The sequence below is a fragment of the Nannospalax galili genome, unplaced genomic scaffold (genome assembly GCF_000622305.1).
Source record: "Nannospalax galili isolate Female #2095 unplaced genomic scaffold, S.galili_v1.0 scaffold1428, whole genome shotgun sequence".
Classification (NCBI taxonomy): Eukaryota; Metazoa; Chordata; class Mammalia; order Rodentia; family Spalacidae; genus Nannospalax; species Nannospalax galili.
The window spans coordinates 223,962-243,948 of NW_008358817.1; the positions used below are offsets into that span (position 1 = coordinate 223,962).

At 43.3% G+C, this 19,987-nt stretch overlaps 1 protein-coding gene across 2 annotated transcripts in view; it reads left to right on the top strand.

Annotated features, from left to right (window-relative positions):
- Positions 1–456: 456 nt before the first annotated feature.
- The window catches only part of Clic4 (chloride intracellular channel 4), a 65,220-nt gene continuing 45,689 nt past the window's right edge, over positions 457–19,987 (top strand). For both annotated transcript variants that reach the window (XM_029558225.1, XM_008822291.3), the window contains exon 1: positions 457–705. Coding sequence is in view for 1 of the 2 variants with exons in the window: in XM_008822291.3 (XP_008820513.1) it covers positions 634–705 (72 nt within the window). In the remaining variant the exon portion in view is untranslated. The remainder of the gene's footprint in view (positions 706–19,987) is intronic.

Below are 19,987 nucleotides of genomic sequence, written 5' to 3' on the forward strand. Positions count from 1 at the left end.
TCCTGGAAAAGTCAGCCCCGCTACCAGTAGGGACCAGTAGGAGCTGGGGATGTGGCCGCTGCGGGACGGGCTGAGAGGGGGCTGCGGCCAGGGGCGAGGGCGCCAGGCACCTCCTCCCCCGCCTCCCCGCCCCCTGGCCCCAGGCGGGCCGAGGCATGAGGTCACTTGGCACCCAACCAGCGGCAGCTGCGGAGGACGCGCCAGCGCCGCGGAGGGAGGCGGTGTCAGGCTCCGGCTGGGGCACTCCCTCCAACCCCCAAGCCACCCGCTGGAGAGGCGTGGCCCTGGCCTTGTCCACGCCCAACCGCAACTAAGCCACGCCCATCGGCGGCCTCCAGGCTCCCTAGTGGTTGCGCCCTCCTTAAGCCACGCCCCTCAGGCGCTGGTCCTCCCATTTCCGCGGAAGAGTCCGGAGCGCCCGGCCGCGGCCCCACCCCCGATGTGGTTTGAAGCGGTTCGGACGGCTATCCCCCCCTCAGAATCGCGCGTCTCGGGTGTGTGGCGGTGCTGAGGTACTGAGGCGGCGGGTAGCTTGACACCGGGACTGTCCAGCGAGCGCAGCGCGGCGCGGCGGGAACCCGCATCCAAAGTAGCCAGAGACCCGGAGCCGCGCCGAGCCCAGCCGAGCCGGCTATGGCGTTGTCGATGCCCCTGAACGGGCTGAAGGAGGAGGACAAAGAGCCCCTCATCGAGCTCTTCGTCAAGGTGAGCGCCCGCCGCCTGCCCGCCCGGGTCCCCTGCGCCCCGAAGCGCCCCCGCGCGGCCCGTGGCTGCCCGGGCTCCCGCGCCCTATTGTCTGGGCTTCCCGCCGCGCAGCGGGTGCTCCGGGGCCGGGCGGGAGCCGCGGCCGCCAGCTCGGCGTCCGGGGTCCTGTCACCTCCTCGCCCGGAGTCCGACCCCACCCCACCCCGGAGCCCCTGCCGCGCGCCCCGTGCGGGCCGTGCACCGCGAACGCCTGCGCCCGGCAGTCGAAACGGAAACTTTAATTCGATGCAATCTTAAGAAGAAAAAAAAAAAAAAACAAAAAACCTCAGCCTTCGGGAGGTGGAGGCGGGCGGGTCAGTTCTAGGCTAGCCTTGGTTACATGGTGAGCTCAAGGCCAGCCCGAGCTAACGTGCGACCCTTCTCAACAGACAGGACTGTGGAGTCTCACGCTGGTAGAGAGAACGGGGCAGGAAGATTGCCTTGAGTTGGAGGCCAGCCTGGGCTACCCCCCCCCCAACAAAACCCAAGAAAAGAAACGAAAGCGGAGGGCGGATGGCCCGGACTCGGGAGGACCGGGTGGGCTTTCCCGGCCCCGGGTGGGTTTTCCCGGTTTGCTTTTGCAGCGTCTGCTTTTGCTGATTGTCCAGCGCTGGGCGTTCTCGCATGATGCAACCTTTGGCTGCTCCGCGCCTCCCTGTGCGCGCTTTTGTTGGGATTCTTAGCCTCCCGGGGCTCTGGAGAGATGCCACCTCGCCCGCTGCAGCTCCTGCCCCTCAAAACTGAGGTCTTGGCTTTGGGAAACCCGCCTCGCCTCTTTTTTATTTTTCCCTGAGAGTTTAGCCAGGGAGGGAGAGGGAGGGAGGGAGAGAGGGAGAGAGGGAGAGAGGGAGAGATTAGAAACATCTGGGTCCAGCTGCTTCCCCTGCAACTTCTTTAAAATCTTCGAGAGTCGGTGTGTAGAGATCGGGAACAGGAACAATCTGGAATCAGGCTGCGCTTTTTCTTAGTTTTTATTTTAAAGAGTAGAAAATACTGAAGAATGGTTTTTAAGAGAGGTGGAACGAAGAGATCTCCACGTGATGTTTGTCTTGGGATTTCCTTTCAGTTGCCAGCATTAAAATGCTTTGGTGTGGAGAGTTGAAAGAGTGTGTAATTCCCAAAATACAGTGTCGTTTGCTTTGGGAGGCGAAATAACGGAGGTGAAGAGCGAATAGGAGGGAACTGAATGAAGGAGGGAAGAGGGGTTTAAAAATAAAGTTTAAAAACTTGCGAATTTCTACAAGTTTGAGATTAGCCTGTTCTAAAGACCAGAGATCCAGACGCAGGAAGGGATCTCGCCACTCCTTTGCTCCTTTCCCTCGTTTTTTTTTTTCCTGAGACTAGGTCTTACCCTGTCACCCTTAACTCAATATGTAGCCCAGGCTGTCACAGCCTGCTGAGTCCTGCTGGGATTACAGGTATGAAACATGCCCACTAGGAAGGAATTTTGATAAACTAAATATGTAAACCAAACCAAAAACAGCCCCTAAAATATATACTAATCTAAAAAAAACAATGCTTAGTAGTAAAATTTTAGGAGCATTATTAAATTTAGAATTATCTACTGTGTGCCTTTAATCCCAGCACTCAGGAGGCAGAGGCAGGTGAACGAATTTCTACAAATTTGAGATTAGCCTGTTCTATATATCGAATTCCAGGCCAGCCAGGGCTATATTGAGATCTGCCTTAAAACAAACAAAACCACAACAAAACCAATGCAGCCCCCGTAAACACAAAAACAAGTCTCCAACAATTTAGAATTACATATAGATACTATAATTTCTGGCTTCTGTTTAGTGTTGTATTGGAAGGTTTAGCCAATATAGTATGGCCAAAAAAAAAAAAGTTTAAGAACTAGAAAAGGGCTGGAGATGTAGCCCACTAGTAGAGCACTTGCCTAGCATGGGCCAGGCAGGCTCTCTGTCTCTCTGTCTCTCTGTCTCTCTGTCTCTCTGTCTCTCTCTCTCTCTCTCTCTCTCTCTCACACACACACACACACAGTCACTCACTTGAGTACATAAAGTTAGAAGGAATGAAGGGATTCATTGATCATCCCTGGTGCCCTGCTCACTGTTGACCTAAGGCTTCCTTCCATTAGAAGATGGGTGTGGTGCACTGTTCCCCAAAGTTGAGTCACTTGCATACCCTTTCCCAGTTTTCTGTATTTGTGTTGTGGAACCACTGAAGTCACAAGTCTTTGTGGTTGGAGGCAGAGAGCCAGTCATACAGTTCTGTGCTCAGGGGCTATCCTGGGGAATTTGATTTCCTATCTGAACTTTTTTTTTCGTTTGTGAAATGAAAAGTGGAATGTTTTTTGCTTTTCTGTGATTTAGCATCATCAACTGTTACACTGATGTAGATCACTTGGTTTGCTTCAGGGGAAGAAAGGTAAAATGTGATAAAGGGTATTGATTTCTTCCAAAACCTGTATGTGGGAAATGCAAATGGAGAAAAAGCCTTGTAAATACAGTTGGTTGCCAAGGGTGGTGTGCTAAATAGTGATAATTATTCTGCCAAAAAGTATTTTGAGTTTGTAGCAAAAAAACTTTTTTTTTATAGTCATAGTTTTTTTTTTTGGTCTTTTTGAGACAGGGTCTCCCTGTGGCCCCAGCTGTCCTAGAACTCACTATGTAGACCAGGCTGGCCTTGAACTCACAGAGCTCTGCCTGCCTCTGCCTCCCAAGTGCTGGGATTAAAATAGGCGTGCGCCACCACGCCCGGCCAGAGAAATTCTTTTTATGTCAATGTATGTGTCTTATCTGCCCTTCTTTGGAATTGGAAACCATTTCCCTTTTTCTTCCTCCTCCCTTCAAGAAAGGGTTTTTTTGTGTATCCCAGCTAGCCGTGAATTTACCGTGTAGTTCAGGTGGCCTTTGATTTAGAGCAGTTCTGCCTCAACCTCCTAGGTCCTGGGATTACAGGCATGTGCCACCCTGCTTGGCTTGAGAAATTTATCCTTTGTCCTGCTTTCTCTAGCCTCCAGCTTTGAATGCCATGGGATTTTTCTCTACTTTTTTCCTTCACAGTGTAGTGCTTCTGATTTTCTCATGATTCCGTTGTATTTTCCACAAGTATTTCTCCTTGGCTCTATCCCTAAGTTGGGTCCAAGGTGAAGGTAAATATTAACTCAAGAAGCTCAAATAACAAAGAGACTAAACACCCCCCCCCAACCCCCATGGTGCTAGGAATATGAACCTGAGGCCTCATGCTTCCTTTAGGCAAGTCCTACCACTACTAACGTATATCCTTAGGACCCCCCTTTTCTATTCATTTCTTTCCTCCCTCCCTTCTTACTGTGTAGCCCAGGCTAGCCATGTATTTGTGTCAACCTTCTTGCCTCAGCCTCCTGAGTACTTTTGTATGAGGTGATGATATTTTGAATCTTAGTTTAGAAGATAATTTATCTACAGGGTTTAATTTTATGGGCTGTAGTTTAAACTTGATATATAACCATTTTGAATTGGGACATTACTGTACAAGAGTCCCTAAATTTCTGGGATTAGGAGTTGTTATTTATAAGACATTAACCTGCAGAGTGACTTCAAGGTTAGCCTAGACTATGCATAGTGATAACCCTGTTGTAAAATAAAAAAGACTGGGATTGTAACTTGGTAGTAGAGTTCTTGCATAGCGTGCTAGAGCTTCTAAGATTGAACTCCAGTACACAAAACAAAAATGGCAAGATGGTACATGCTTATGGAGTCATATGTGGTTCATGTTAAGTTCAGCTAAGAAATATGAGTACAAATGGAAGTAGGCTTGAACTTGACTTTGAAAAGGTGGGTGACTAGGTAGATTGAGTAGCAAGAAAGGGAATGTTAGTTTATCATTTGTAAACTTATGTAGGGAGCAGAGGGTAGTGATCTTTTTTTAAAAAATATTTTATTTATTTTAATTTCATGTGTATGAGTGTATTGCCTGCATGCATGTGAGTACACCTGTGTCGTGCAATGCTGCAGAGGTCAGAAGAGGGCTTCGGATTCCCCTGGAACTTGAGTTAAGGACGTTTCGGAGCCGCCATGTGGGTGCTGGGAATCGAACCCGGGTCCTCTGCAAGAGCAGTCAATGCTCTCAACCGCTGAGCCATCTCTCCAACTTTTTTATTTTAAAAAAAATTCTTCTTTTTGAGACAGGGTCTTCCTGTAGGGCTAGCTGACCTGGAACTTACTATGTAGGCCAGGCTGGCCGTGAACTCACAGAGATCTATCTGCTTCTGCCTCCAGAGTGCTGGGATTAAAGGGTGAGCCACTGTGTCCAGCTAATAGAGTGATACCTTTGAAAGAAGCAACCAGAAATGGATCACATCATGACAAGTTATTTAAAAGTTGCTGGTGAAATTTTGAAATCTAAGAACGCTTTTGTCCTGTTCACTCTCCCTCTGCTTCCCTAGGTTTTGGCTTGTTTAGGTCCATCTTCCTGGGGGCATTTGGGAAGGTATAGATGGGTCCTGCTGCCAGTCTGAAATGGGAGTTTTTTATGTTTAGTTTCAAGGGCAGACTTCAACACCTTTTCAAACAGAACAGATGAAAAAATTTTATTCAGAAACTAAGAACTTTGTTATAGTAATTGAACTCAGACCCATCATGGTGAAGACTGTGTTACCTTGTATCTAACTGATCTGCCACTCATTTGAGGTTTGTAGAGGGGAAACTTAGGACTTGGAAATAAAGGCACATTATGAAGTTAATGGAAACTTTATTATTTTTTGCTGGGGCTGTTTCTGCAAACCTTAATAGTGTTACTTTTGGCAAATGCCAAGGCATTGATTTTGTGGAAATATAAAATTCTAAAAGGAACTCAGAGTGGGGAGGAGACCAGAGGCTCTGGAACTGAGGGGACTGAACAGATGAAAAGCTCAGTGCCCTAGTGACAGGAACAGTGTAGGAAAGGCACAACCCAGAGGACCTGGCTCTCAGTAAAAGTCAAATTGGTTGGAAAGATGCTTGAGAAGCCATTAGGACTCTGAGCAAGACTTCCTTCCTTGAGAGCAGAGGCGCCTAGGCTTTCTGTTGTCCTGAGTAGGTAATGAGTGAGTGAGTCTATGGGAAATGTGTTGGGCCGGATGGGAAGTGTGATTAAGACATGAGATTTTTATCAAGTAGGGCAGAAAGCTGGGATGAATTTGCTCATTTAAAGGCGCTTGCAGAGAACAGAAAGGGAGTTTCTGGAGGAAAATGACATGTTATGACTATAAACCATTTGAGTATGATTTAGTTGAAATCTGAATTTATTTAGGACATTAGTTTGTGAATTTCTTGGGAGGTTTTAGTTCTATTGCCTTTATGAGACTTGGCTCACTAGATGAGACTTCAGTGGTCAGTAACAAGTATCATGTAAGGAATATCAATTATCCTTTTTTGTTTTTGGTGGTGCTGGGATGGAATGCAGGTTAGGCAAGCACTCTGCCACTGAGCCATGCTCTAGTGCCCCCTCCTTCTTTCTTTTCTTCTTCTTCTTTTTTTTTTAAGGTCCTTGTAGCCCCAGCTGGCCTGGAACACTCTGTGTAGACCAGGATACCCTTGATATCTCATAGAGATCCACCTGCCTCTGCCTCCTGAGTAGGAATCAAAGGCTTGCACCACCACACCCAGCCCTAGTTCTTTTTTAAAATTAAGTTTGAAACATGGTCTCACCACGTTGCTTAGGCTGGCCTGGAACTCTAGCTCAGGCAAGCCTAGAACTACAGGCCTGTGACCAGGCCCAGTAATTAGCCTTATTTGATTTTTTTTTCCCTCCTCCTTATTTAAAATACAAAACCAGGAGACCATATTGTTAATAAACTCATGAAAGTAACAGCCTAAGATAGATAAATGAGACTAAGAGCATTTAGATTTGAGTATTAATTTGAACAAGTAGCAATATTGGAACTAGGACCAGATACTGGCTTCCAGATGTCATAGGTGTCTTGTGGGTCCTTGCAACTGAAATGCACTATATAACTCAAGCTAGAAGCATAACAGTGTAACTTCCATTTTTTTTTGGTAATAAAGTTATTTCCAGCTTTACAGGTGAGCTAATTCATTCTTATAAAGAAGAGTTTAGTTCTCATTATAATCAAATACTTAAAATGTCAGTCACCTGTTATACGATGAACATTGAACTTTACCAGTGTGCAGCACAGCTACTTAGGTTTATGTGTGGGAGAAGAATAAAAGACAATCTGAACAAATATTTGAGATACAAAGCTAAACAGGTGGAGTTGAGGCAGGAGCTGAGGATTGGCTGGTGCTCTGCATGTTGTCCTTGTTCAACAATCGGTTATTTTATTTTGAAGGTGGAGACCAGGTGGTAGATTACTCAAGTGAGCAGTCATTAAAAACTAAAGAGGAATCAAGTTAGATGTTTGTGCCATTTAGGAATACTGGGAGAGTGGCAGCTCTGAGATCTACATACACTAAAAAAGAGGTGATTACACTTAAATTAAAATTTGGGGCCAGGCCTGGTGGCACACACCTTTAATCCCAGCACTCAGGAGGCAGAGGCAGGCGGATGTCTGTGAGTTCAAGGCCAGCCTGTTCTACATAGTGAGTTCCAGGACAGCTGGGACTACAGGGAGACCCTGTGTCCAAAAAAAAAAAAAATTGGGCTTGAGCATAACCCATACCCAAGACTGAATCAACTTCTGCAAGAGCTGTGAGCTTATGAAGAATGCAGGCTTTTTTTTTTTAATATTTTATTTATTTTATTTTATGTGTATGCGTGTATTGCCTGCATGTAGGTAAGTGCACCCATGTCGTGCAATTCCCACAGAGGACAGAAGAAGCTGGAACTCCCTGGAACTAGAGTTACAGACAGTTGTTAGCAGCCACATGGGTGCTGGGATTCGAACTCGGGTCTTCTGCACGAACAGCCAGTGTTCTTAACCACTGAGCCATCTCTCCAGCCCCCTTTTCTTTTTTTCTTTTTTTTTTCTTTTGTGCTCTGCTGCTTACCTGAAGCAACCTTTCCTTTCTCATTCCCATTTATTAAACTCTACATGACCCTGTTAGTCTTTATTTAAATGTCTTCCTTTATTCTTCAGGCTTAATTCTTCTTTGTCTCTTCTGTAATCTATTTATGGATTTTAAAAATCTTTGTTATAATAAAGGAAGCTCTGTGTAGGTAGGACTCCTGTCAGTTCATCTTTGTGTCCACAATATTTAGTAGATTACCTCCTTATAGGTTTTCTATATATATTATTGAATGAGTAAATGCATTTACATATGATTTAACAGTTGTATTTGATGGATAGTTGACTGAAAAAGCATAAGCTGGCTGATATTGTAGACCATGCTGGCCTCTATCTCACAGAGATCTGCCTGCCTCTGCACTGGGATTAAAGGCATGTGTCACTGTACTTGGCTCTTTTGTTTTTCTGAGCTGGGGTCTTACTCTGCATCCCAGTTAGGCTGTGGAAGGTAAGCTTGTGTGGTAAACTACTGGCATCTTTCTCTAATGCTGAAAGCAAGAGCAGTCTTTCCCATAAATAAAATGAAGTTCAAACTTGAATGAAATCTGCTCTCAAGATTTGTTTTTCCTCATGCTTTTTATTTCTTTCTGTTATTTCATGGAATTTGGACCATTGCTTCTTTCCTTCAATTCTTTTTTTTTTTTGGTCTTTTTGAGACAGGGTCTCCCGGTAGCCCCAGCTGTCCTGGAATTCACTATGTAGACAAGGCTGGCCTTGAACTCACAGACATCCGCCTGCCTCTGCCTCCAGAGTGTTGGGATTAAAGGCGTGTGCTACCACGCCCGGATCTTCATTTCTGACTGCCCTCCCTTTAAAATTTTCCAGGTGTTGTGATGCTGGGGCATCAGCACCTTGCTGAAACCTACTCTTTTGTCTTGTTGAAAATGCTGTCAAGCAGGGTGTGGTGGCACATGCCTTTAAGCCAGGATTTGGGAGGCAGAGGCAGGTGAATCTTTGTGAGTTCGAGGCCAGCCTAGTCTACATAGTGCGTTCCAGGACAGCTGGGGCTACAAGGAGATCCTGTCTCAAAAAGACAAAAACAAAACAAAACAAAAAATGCTGGCAATCAAATTTAGGACTCAGCAGTCAGTACTTCATACTTGTGCCCTCCTTTCACTGTAGTTTTTTCGTAAATACAGGGAGGGTACAAATTAGTACCAGTTTAAGCAATTATTCATTAAACTGGTCTTTATTTAAGTGCCTGTTGGATAGAGGAACTGCCTTAGGCACTGGAGCAAGAAGCAGATGTGCTCTGGAGCCCCAGGATCCAACACACTAATGTGTAGAAGGGAACACTACACCATCCTCCCAGCCTGTAAAGTGCTTTCCAAAACTCATTGGCTGGGAGGCTTTTTCCACTTGGAGAAGATACAGCGAGAGTGTGTTTAGAATAGACGCAATAGGCATCTCACTGACTTATCTTCATGTTGCATTTCCCAAATGCTTGACAGAAGATATATATAGAAGTGCACCATACTAATTGAACTAATATAGACGTTTATGGAGTGCTGTGTAACTGAGTTATGTATTAACTCATCTGATTGTTACTCAATATAATGTTTGCTGAAGGACTGTGCAGGGCTCCCCCTACCCCCAACCCCTTGCACAAGTTTGATTCCAGAGAAGGCTAGCAGGGAAAGAAGCAGTAAAAAGTCACATGACTGGGGAAAAGCAAATGCCTGTAAATTCTCAGGAATATTTACACAAGAAAGCAAATAGGTAGGCTGAGAGGTGATGCAAATCACTGGGTTGGTGCTGGGGATATAGCTCAGTGGGTGCTTGCCTAGCAACTGGAGGAACTGGGTTCCATCTCTAATCTCAACCTCCCAGAGTTCAGATTCCAAACTGAGAACCAGAGGAGGATTGCTGACTTGTAGCATTTAAATACTAAAAAAAAAAAAGAGAGAGAGACTCTGTCTAAGCAAGGTGGAAGGTGGGGACCTGTGTGTGTGTGCGCGTGTGTGTGTGGCACACGAGCAAGCAGAGGGAGGGAGAGAGGGAGAGACATTTTTAAAAAATGGATGCTGTGTGCAAATCCAATTTACCCCTTTACTTGGTGTCTCCATTGGGAACTTGTATCTGACTCTTGGGCTTGGTACAGATTAAAAGTGTTAATATAGGAGAAGCACTTAGAGTGTGACACATAGCAAGCCTTGTTAGTTAGCCTTTGGGAATGCAGAATTAGACAGCATTGGCCCATGGTTAGTTTATTGTTCAATGTGTGATTTCAACCTCCAGCATGTTACTAAGACTATCTGCTAGGCTGTCATTACAAATAGGAGGAAAACTGTACAGTCTTCATCAGAAGGGAAGGGCTAGTATGAAACACATCTCAGGATCAGACTGGGACTCCTTTCTGCCTTAACTTTAGCTCAGGATCCTGTTGATAATGCACTAGGACTGAAGGATAGATGGGGGACTCTGCCCTCATAGTCCATCTGTCTCACAGTTCTCAGGAGTCAAAGCCCAGAGCCCACTATTAGGAAGAATGCTTTTCTGTTTTCTCTCCTTCCTTCTGTTTTCTCACCTCTTTCTTCTGTTTTAAAGTGAAAGCACAAAAGAATTTCAGTATAGTCTGTGATACTGGACTTAGTGGTTCTGTAGAAGTGCTTTGAACCTAGTTTTGGTTTCTTGCATTACTAAATTCCATTATTTTGTGATTTTTTTTTTTTATAGTGTTCAGCTGTTAAGTTGACCTGGTCATATATTAGTATTTACAGAATGCATTCTTTAGGAAAATATAGATATGCTTAGATATTTTAAAATCATTTATCATCTCAGGAGAAGACTTTGAGTTCTTTTCTATTTAATTTGTAACAAGCAATCCAGGTAGTATAAATTTACACAATTTTTTTAAGATAGAGTCTGGCTCTGCAGCCTAGGCCAGCTATTTAACTTGAATCCTCCTACTCTGCTTTTGGAGTGCTGAGTTACAAGCTTGTGCCTCCACACCCCACTGCAGGTTTTATGCTTAGTAGATATTTTTTGTTTTTGAGACAGGATCTCACCATGCAAGCCTGGTTGGCCTGGTACTCAGAAGGTCTACCTGCCTTTGCCTAAAGATGTGTACTACCAGTGCCTAGCTAGAAGTTTTTAAGGGGTAAGGATAGAATTGCAGTTCTATTTATTTCTAGATTCTAAGTTTCTGTTGTACATTTTTTCCTTACATAGTGCCATGGTAATAAAGCTTTAAAACTTGAGCATGGCTGAGAGTGATGCAAGGACCGTAAAGTGACTTTGTCTTTCATCTTATTAGAATGTTATAAACTTCTGGAAACTACTTAATTTACTCCTACATAGGCTATAGTAAACTGATAAAGTGAGCAGTAGGTTTTTGTTTCTGTTAAAGCTAGAACAATAGCACTGGGTGCTGATTATAGGCCGGTATAGTATGCTAGCCTTTTGTATATGTTAGCTAATCCTCACATACATTCTGAAATAGGTACATCAATCCTGTGTTATACTTGAGGTTTTGAGAGGGCCAGTAAGTATCAGTACTGGGATTTGTACCAAGACCTTTGCGAATTCCAGTCTGAATCTTTTTCTTTTCTTTTCTTTTTTTGAGGTGCTAGTGATTGAACCCAGGGCCTCACACATGCCACACAAGTGCTCTACCACTGAGCTACAATACCAGCCAGCCCTTCTTTATAAAATTTAAAATGAAATTATAAATTTTCCCTTACCTCTTTGCATTTTGGGGGCCTGGTTAATTAGTCTCGTAAAATACTTTAAAGATTAATACTTATTAATAAGCTTGTTAAAGGCACTTCACTTGAACATCACATATTTTGATTTTGGAATTGTTTTCCAATTATTTAGAAATGTCAAAGTGGGCCAAGTTTAAGGAGTTTTGTACTAATTCGTCGATGTTTTCTCCAAGTCCTCTTTCCTTTTCTTTTTTAAACCTCCCCTTCAGAGGAGCATACCCTTCACATTGTTGATAGAAAAGAAAAGCAAGGAAGTTTCTTTTTGTGGAGAGAGGAAATGGCTTAGTTTGGGACTTCATCCATATTAGGTATAAACTAAATATAGCAGTGTAATCCAGGGGTGAAGTCACATCTATAAAGTTTCTTAAGCAGAGCTAATGAGATCAGCTAGTATTTTTCAGTCTGTCTTCCTCCCTGTCCTTTTGGCTCACTTAAAAGGCTACCCCATGGATTAGTTGTGTGGTTTGTCTGCCTCTCCCCTTTAAAAAATATCAAATCATTTACAGGGACTCTTAAGTAATTAAAATTTATTTATTTATTTATTTATTTATTTTTGTCTTTTAGAAGCAGGGTCTCCCTGTAGCCCCAGCTGTCCTGTGTCCTAGAACTCACTATGTAGACCAGGCTGGCCTTGAACTCACAGAGATCCGCCTGCCTCTGCCTCTGCCTCCCAAGTGCTGGGACTACAGGCGTGTGCCACCACGTAAAATTTCTTTTAATTTCTTGACCCTGTCATTTTCTCAATTCTATTTTTTAAAGTTGGTTTCATCTTTAAGCCTGTGTCAAAATCCTTTGACAGTGAGGCTGAACTCATGTAAGAAGCATGGGTAGTCAGTGTCTCACCATTAAGTTAGATCCCAGCGTGGCTAAGTGGTTAATAGGATTTGTTCTGATTGGCTGATTATAGAGATGGCAGAAGAACAGAAAGGCGGAACAAATCTCTGTCTCTCCAGAGCACATGTTCTCACACAAAAGCTCTTAAAGCTCTCCAAAGCATTCCTACTCACAATAACTGTTTCCAGCTCTTGTGGTCTTTCTTGGAGCCCTTTGCAAGCATGCCAAGACGCCTAGCACCACAAATGTATGACCTTATGAGGGAAGACTTTATATGCTCATGGTACAATTTTTTTTTTTTTTTTTTTGGCCTTTTTGAGACAGGGTCTCCCGTTAGCCCCAGCTGGCCTGGATTCGCTATGGAGACCAGACTGGCCTCCAACTCCCAGAGATCCACCTGCCTCTGCCTCCTGAGTGCTGGGATTAAAGGCATGCACCCCCACGCCTGACAGAAATATTTTTTAATTAAATTTTTTTTTTTTTTTTTTAATCTTTGAGACAGGGTTTCCCTGTAGCCCCAGCTGTCCTGGAATTTACTATGGCCTTGAACTCACAGAGAGCTGCCTGCCTCTGCCTCCCAAGTGCTGGGACTAAAGGTGTGTACCACCACACCCCGCCTTAATTAATTATTTTAGATAAGGTCTTGTTACGTAGTCCTGGCTGGCCTGGCGCTTGCTTTGTAGATCAGGCTGGCCTTAGATTTGCTGATCCTCCTAGCTTGGCCACCCAAGTGCTGGAATCACATGAATGTGCCACAGCACCTGGGAGCTCATAGCATTTAGTAGAAATAGTAAAACTAACTACTGTAAAAAACTGAACATGTTTCAATGATTTTAGGGAGTCAGTTTATGAAACCAAATGTTCTCCAAGTACCAGTTGAGATCTCTTCTGAGACCTTCTGACCTTGTTGCTCCCTCAGCACAATGAATGCTTTCTGGCCAATCTCATGTCTGTTCTGCTGTTCATCCGAATCATTTCTCAGGCTTTTTTGTTTCTGGCTAAGGTGAATTCCAGGGGTGTGATGGTAAATCCTCACATGATCTACCCAAGAGGCCAAGAAACTCTGGGATGGTTAATCTTCATGTTAGCTTGATTGGATTTGGAATCACCTAGGAGTCACACTTGGGAGTGTCCGAGGGCATTTCTGGAGTGCTTTAACCAAGGATGGGAGAGCGACCCTGGATGTGGGAGATGCCCTCCTCAGGGACTGGAGTCCTATATCTAATAAAAAGGAGAAAGCTGAGTATCAGCATTCATTCATTTCTGTGTGCTTCCTGACTGTGGATGCCTCACACTGTGCCGTGTGCCTTCCCTGCCACCGTAGAGTGTCCTCTCAAATTGTAAGCCAAAATGAACTCTTCCTTAAGTTGTCAGATAATTTTGTTATAACAACAAGAAAGCTATCTAATCTAGTATAGAGGCTAGTTCCTTCATCTTTTCTATCTCTCACCTACTACAGTAGGATAAATAGGAGATACATAGGGGTAATTCATTAATTCAGTGAATATCTGTTAGGATTTTGGACAAACTTTTATGCATAGTACAGGTATAAAAGCATGTAATGGGATATTAAGTCTGTTTCTGGGGTGATGTTCCATACTACCTCCTAGTAAAACACCAAAGATAAAAGCAGCTTTCAGTTTTTAAACTTCGGACATGTAATTTGCCTTAACTAGCCTCTCATTTTATAGTCATTGGTCTGAACTTAACAGTTTGGGGAAAAGTATTAGAATCATATAACTGGAAGGCCAGGTTTAACTTCTGCTTATATCATGACTGGTTTGCTGCTGCTATCCTCTGTAAAGTGGTTGCTGTCTAGTCAAGCCCAGGTTTGTTTGGCAAGATTTCATATGCCTTAAACTTGAGTGTGTAGATCCAGACAGAAAGTTGAAACCTGGTCTAGAGATGTAGCTCACTTGATAGAGTGCTTGCCTAGCATTAAGGCCCTGGGTTTGATCACCAGCACTGCATAAACTGGCCATGATGGCCCATGTATGTAATCCTAGTAATTGGGGGGTATAGGCAGGAAGATCAGAAGTTCAAAGCTGGTGGCTCAGTGGTTAAGAGCATTTGCAGTGCTTGCAGAGGACCAGAGTTCAGTTCCCAGCACCCATGTCAGGTGACTCACAAACACTTGTAACTCCAGCTGCAAGGGATCAAATTCCCTCTTCCTGGCCTTTTTGAGCACCTGTATTCATGTACACACACCCCCACAGACATACAAACACATAATTAAAAATATATATCTATTTAAAAAATATTTTATTATTTTTATTTTATGTGTATGAGTGTATTAAAATAGAGACCTGAGGTTTCCATAGTCAAATCCTTAGAACTAACTTTTCACAGTTAGACATGGTTGATTAGAAGACAAATATAGATGGACTCACTCACAGTTCTTACTTATAGTGGAAGCAGTTTGTGAGTGAAAAGAAAATTATTTTATTAAAATTTTTTTATGTGTAGGCCAGGCATGGTGGCGCATGCCTGTAGTCCCAGCTCTTGGGAGGCAGAGGCAGGTGGATCTCTTGTGAGTTCAAGGCCGGCCTGGTCTACATAGTGAATTGCAGGCCAGCTGGGGCTACAGGGAGACCCTGTCTAAAAAAGACCAAAAAAACCAAAAATGTGTATGAATGTTTTGCCTGTATGTATGTATGTGCACCAGGCCTGTGGAACCTGGGTCCTCTGCAAGAGCAGCGGTGCTCTTAACTGCTGAACCATCTCGCCAGTCCCTGAAATTTGTTTTGAGTGAATTTTACTGAAAAGCATGTATTATATAGTCCAAATGAACCTGAATGAAAAAGGATTTTGTTGGTTGTATCTAAAGTAAGGCAGACACAGAAGTATTGAATTTGCCTTTATTATATTTAGGGGACATGTGCATTAAAATGATAAGTAAGGGGGCTGGAAAGATGGCTCAGCGGTTAAGAGCACTGACTGCTCTTGCAGAGGACCCAGGCTTGATTCTCAGCACCCACATGGTGGCTAACAACCATCCGGAACTCCAGTTCTGGGGGAATCTAACTCCTTCTTCTGACCTCCACGGGCATTGCATAACACTGGTGCACTTACACACATGCAGGCAATACACTCATACACATAAAAATGATAAAATATAGTCAGGCTTGGTGGCGCACACCTTTAACCCCAGCACTTGGGAGGCAGAGGCAGGTGGATCTCTGTGAGTCAAGGCCAGCCTGGTCTACATAGTGAGTTTCAGGACCACTGGGGCTACAGGGAGACCCTGTCTCAAAAAGACCAGAAAAAAAAAAACTTTTTTTTTTTAATAAAAATTTTTAGTAATAAGCATGTCATCTTGTACTCCAGGTTTAGGCCTGCTAAGGAGGTAAATAGATAGAAATTCTGAATATTAACTTTATGCAGCTGAAATATTATATTAGGTTTATAATTTTAAGGAAACATAATTTATAATATAATGAAAAATTTAAAAATATAATCCAAACAGGGAGATCCTGTCTCAAAAAACAATAAAAATATATTCCAGGGGCTGGAGAGATGGCTAAGAGGTTAAGAACAGTGGTTGTTCTTGCAGAAGACCCAGGTTTGAATCCCAGCACCCACATGGCAGCTAACAGTTGTCCGTGACTCCAGTTCCAGGGGTTCTGACAGCCTCTTCTGTCCTCCGTGGGCATTGCATGACATGGGTGCACTTACCTACATGCAGGCAATACATGCATACACATAAAAATAACAACAAAAAATATATAATTCCAAAATAAAATGCCCAGAATTTACTTATGTTTATCAAGTGCCAATGTTTTACATTAAGATATTCTATAGTATTTTTTGGAGGGGGAGATGGGGTTTCCTTGTGGCCCCGGCTGACCTGGAACTCCCTATGTAGACCAGGCTGGCCTCAGTCTCCCAGAGATCTGCTTGCCCTGGTCTCCCAAGCACTGGGATTAAAGATGTGTACCACCATGCCTGGCCTTATTTTTTGAGGAAGGGTCTTGATGTAGCCTAGGGTGACCCTGAACTTGCTATAAAGCTTCTGGTGATCTTGACCTGGTCCCCTGCCTCCACTCCCTGGCATCACAGATGGGTGCTGCCACCACACTGGGTTTATGAAGTTTGGGTATCATACTCAGGATCTTCTGCATGCTAAGCACTTTTCCAATGGAACCACTTCTCCAGCCCCATTGTCATTATTATTAATCTACTGTTCTAACTTGTTAGAGATCCAAAATTTAGCTATTAAACAATACTGTGAGGTATTTCTTTATAGCTAATCTGTTCATATCCATGTAATTTTTTTTTTTTTCCTTTTTCTTTTTGAGATAGTTTCTCTAACCCCAGCTGGCCTGGAGTTCATTATGCTGACCTTGATCTCATAGAGGTCTGCCTCTAACTCCTGAGTGCTGGGATTAAAGGTGTGCACCACCACCTTCATGTAGTTCTATTTTTAAAGTTTACCTTCACATAATCTCATTTATACTCCGAATTTATTATTTTGATGTTGTTTTTGAGACAAGGTGTCTTGTAGCTAAGACTGGCCTTCAACTCAAAGTAGTTTTTCTGCCTTGGCCTCTAGAGTGCTGCTGGGATTATGGCATCCACTACTACACCTGGCAATATGCATTCTCTCAATTTTTTTGTATGTATGTTTTGAGACAGGGTCTCTCTGTAGCCCCAGCTGGCTTGCAACTTTCTATGTAGACCAGACTGGCCTTGATCTCACAGAAGTTTGTCTGCCTTCCTGAGTGCTGGGACTAAAGATGTGGGCTACCAGGCCTGGCAATATATAATCTCAAAAAAAAAAAAAAATCAAAAACTTCCTAGAGAATCTAGGTTTTTTTTGTTTTTTTTTTTTTCTCCAAAAGGAAGAAAAATCTTAAGATTTTAATTTTTTTTAAAATTTTTAATTCTGTAGCTGAACTGTAGTGCAATATGTACTTACTTAGAACTGCTTGGTTTGGGAATTTGGTAAGCAAAAACAGCTCTCACAGGCCAGGTGTGGAAGCACAGGTTTATGTCATCCCAGATACTCTGATGCAAGAGGATCACAAGTTCAGGCCTGTCTGGGCTACAGAGTGAGTTCAAGGCTTTCCTGGGCAACTTGTGCGACCCTGTCTCAAAAAAATGTAGAGGAGTAGGAATATAGGTGGGGAAAAGAGGAATTTCTTGAATATTTCCTTGTTTCCATTCATTCTTAGGATTCTTTATTTAATATTGCAATTATGTATGTTCTAAAACCAGCTTTAGGGAAAGTGGGTTGCTTGGATGTGGCTTGCTGAAGAATTTAATGTATCCCCTTATTCATCTTCAGTTAATAAACAGGTATTTAGGGAATTTATCTTTGGTTAGGAGATACCTTAAAAAAATGAGACTTGAGCTGGGTGTGGTGGTAGAGGCAAATCTCTGTGAGTTTGAGGCAGCCTGGTCTACATTGCGAGTTCCAGGCCAGCTAGGAACTACAGAGAAACCTTGTCTCAAAAAAAAAAAAAAAAAAAAAGAGTCTTACACCAGGCCTATGAGGGTACAAGTCTATAATCCCAGCACTGTGAGCTCTCTGTGGAGGCTGAGGCAGAGGGATTGCGACTTTATTGTTTTTTTTTGTTTGTTTGTTTTTTGTTGTTGTTGACAGGATTTCATTTTGTCAAACTCAAGATACTCCTTTTGCCTCCACAGGGAGGCGAGGCAGTTCTAGGGATTATAGGCATATGCCACCCTGCATGGTTTTTGGTATTGTCATTATGACATACCTCCTAACTCACCCTGTGGGGCGCTCGGATTATAGGCCTGAGCCACCATGCTCAGCAAGACTATTTTTTCTTGGGGGGGGTGTGTGTGTGTGGACATTGTGTGTTTGTGGAGTCAGTTCTCCCCTACTTTCTGGGGATGGAACTTAGGTTGCCAGGCTTGTGGGGCAAGCACCTTTATTTTCTGAACCATCTTGCTGGTGCAGACAAGATTTTTTGAATAGGTAAGCTTATATTTGGGGAAATTTTGGCCTCCCTGCCTCCCTCCTTCCTCCTTTCCCTCTTTCCTTGCAAGATAGCACTATATGTAACATGTCAGATCTTTTTGCCTTAGCTTCCTAAGTGCTGGGATTACAGGGGTGTACCACCACACCTACCTGGTCATTATTTCTTGAAAGAAAAGTTTTTTTTAAACCTCACTGTCTTCTGGGACTCTTCTGAGACCCTTCTATTTATATCCCCCATACTTTGAGATTATTTTGTTTTTCTTTATTTTATGTGTATGAGTGTTATACCTGCATATGTGTAAGTGCACCTGTGCCGTGCAGTGCCTGCAGAGCACAGAAGATTCCTGGAACTGAAGTTACAGATGGTTGTTAGCCACCATGTGGGTGCTGCTGGGATTTGAACCCAGGTCTTCTGCAAGAACAGCCAGTGCTCTTAACTACTGAGGCATCTCTCCAGTCCCAATATTTTTTCTATTTTTCAAATTGAATACTTTCTTGGGTTTCTTTTCATCACTTCCTTTTTCTTTCCATTCCATAAAATTTTTTTTATTACATTTACTCACTTATTTGTGTAGGGGTGGGGGAGGAGATGCATGTGGAAATAAGAAAATAACTTATAGGAGTTGGTTCTCCTACCATGTGGGTTCCAGGGATCAAACCTGGATTATCAGGCTTGGTAGCAAGTACCCTTACCTGCTGAGTCATTTTGTTGGCCCTTTGATTTATAACTTTTGTGCCAATCTAGTCATTTAAAACTCAGCTATCTTAATTTTTAGTTCTATAGCTTACATTTCATTCCTTTTTGCAGTTTTCTATTGATTTCTGTTGTCAATCTTAGTCTTATGTGGCTCTGGCTGGCCTGTAACTTACTATGTAGCCCAGACTGGCTTCAAACTAGTGATCCTCCCAAGTGCTGGGATCACAGGCATATGCCATGTTTTTTCACTTTTAAATACTATTCTTGCTGGGCGTGGCGGTGCACGCCTTTAATCCCAGCACTCGGGAGGCAGAGGCAGGCGGATCTCTCTGAATTCAAGGCCGGCCTGGTCTATCCAGTGAGTTCCAGGACAGCTAGGGCTACAGGGAGACCCTGTCTCAAAAAAGGCAAAAAAAAAAAAACAAAAAAACAAAAAAAACTATTCTTACTTTCCATTGGTGATCCTGATGTGGACTGTTCTTTGGTTGGCTCTTTATGTCAGCAGGACTGAATTTTCAGTTGGTATAAAGATAAAATAAAAAAAAATTGAGGAAATTTGTCCAGTGTAACTCCTTTCTAAATGTCAGCTTTCCCCAACGTCTTGTTTTTTTTTTCTTTTTTTTTTTTTTCCAGTCTTTTTGAGACAGGGTCTCCCTGTAGCACCAGCTGGCCTGGAACTCACTATGGAGACCAGGCTGGCCTTGAACCCACAGAAATCTTGAGTGCTGGGACTAAAGGCGTGTGCCACCATGCCTGGCCTTCCTCAAGTCTTTTCATTCTCCAGTATTAGCTTCTTTTCTTTTCTTTTCTTTTCTTTTCTTTTCTTTTCTTTCTTTCTTTCTTTTTTTTTTTGGAGACACAGGCTCACTGTGTAGCCCTGGCTGGCCTTGAACTTGCTATGTAGACAGGCTGGCCTCAAACTCACAGAAGTTCACCTGCCTCCTAAGTGCTAGGACTACAGGTGTGCACCACCATATCCTCTAGTAGTTTTTGATTAACTACTAAATTTAAAAAAAATGATTCAGCTTTTTTTTTTTTTTAATAGTCTTTTTTGAGAAAGGGTTTCCGTGTAGCCCCAGCTGTCCTGGAACTCACTATGTAGACCAGGC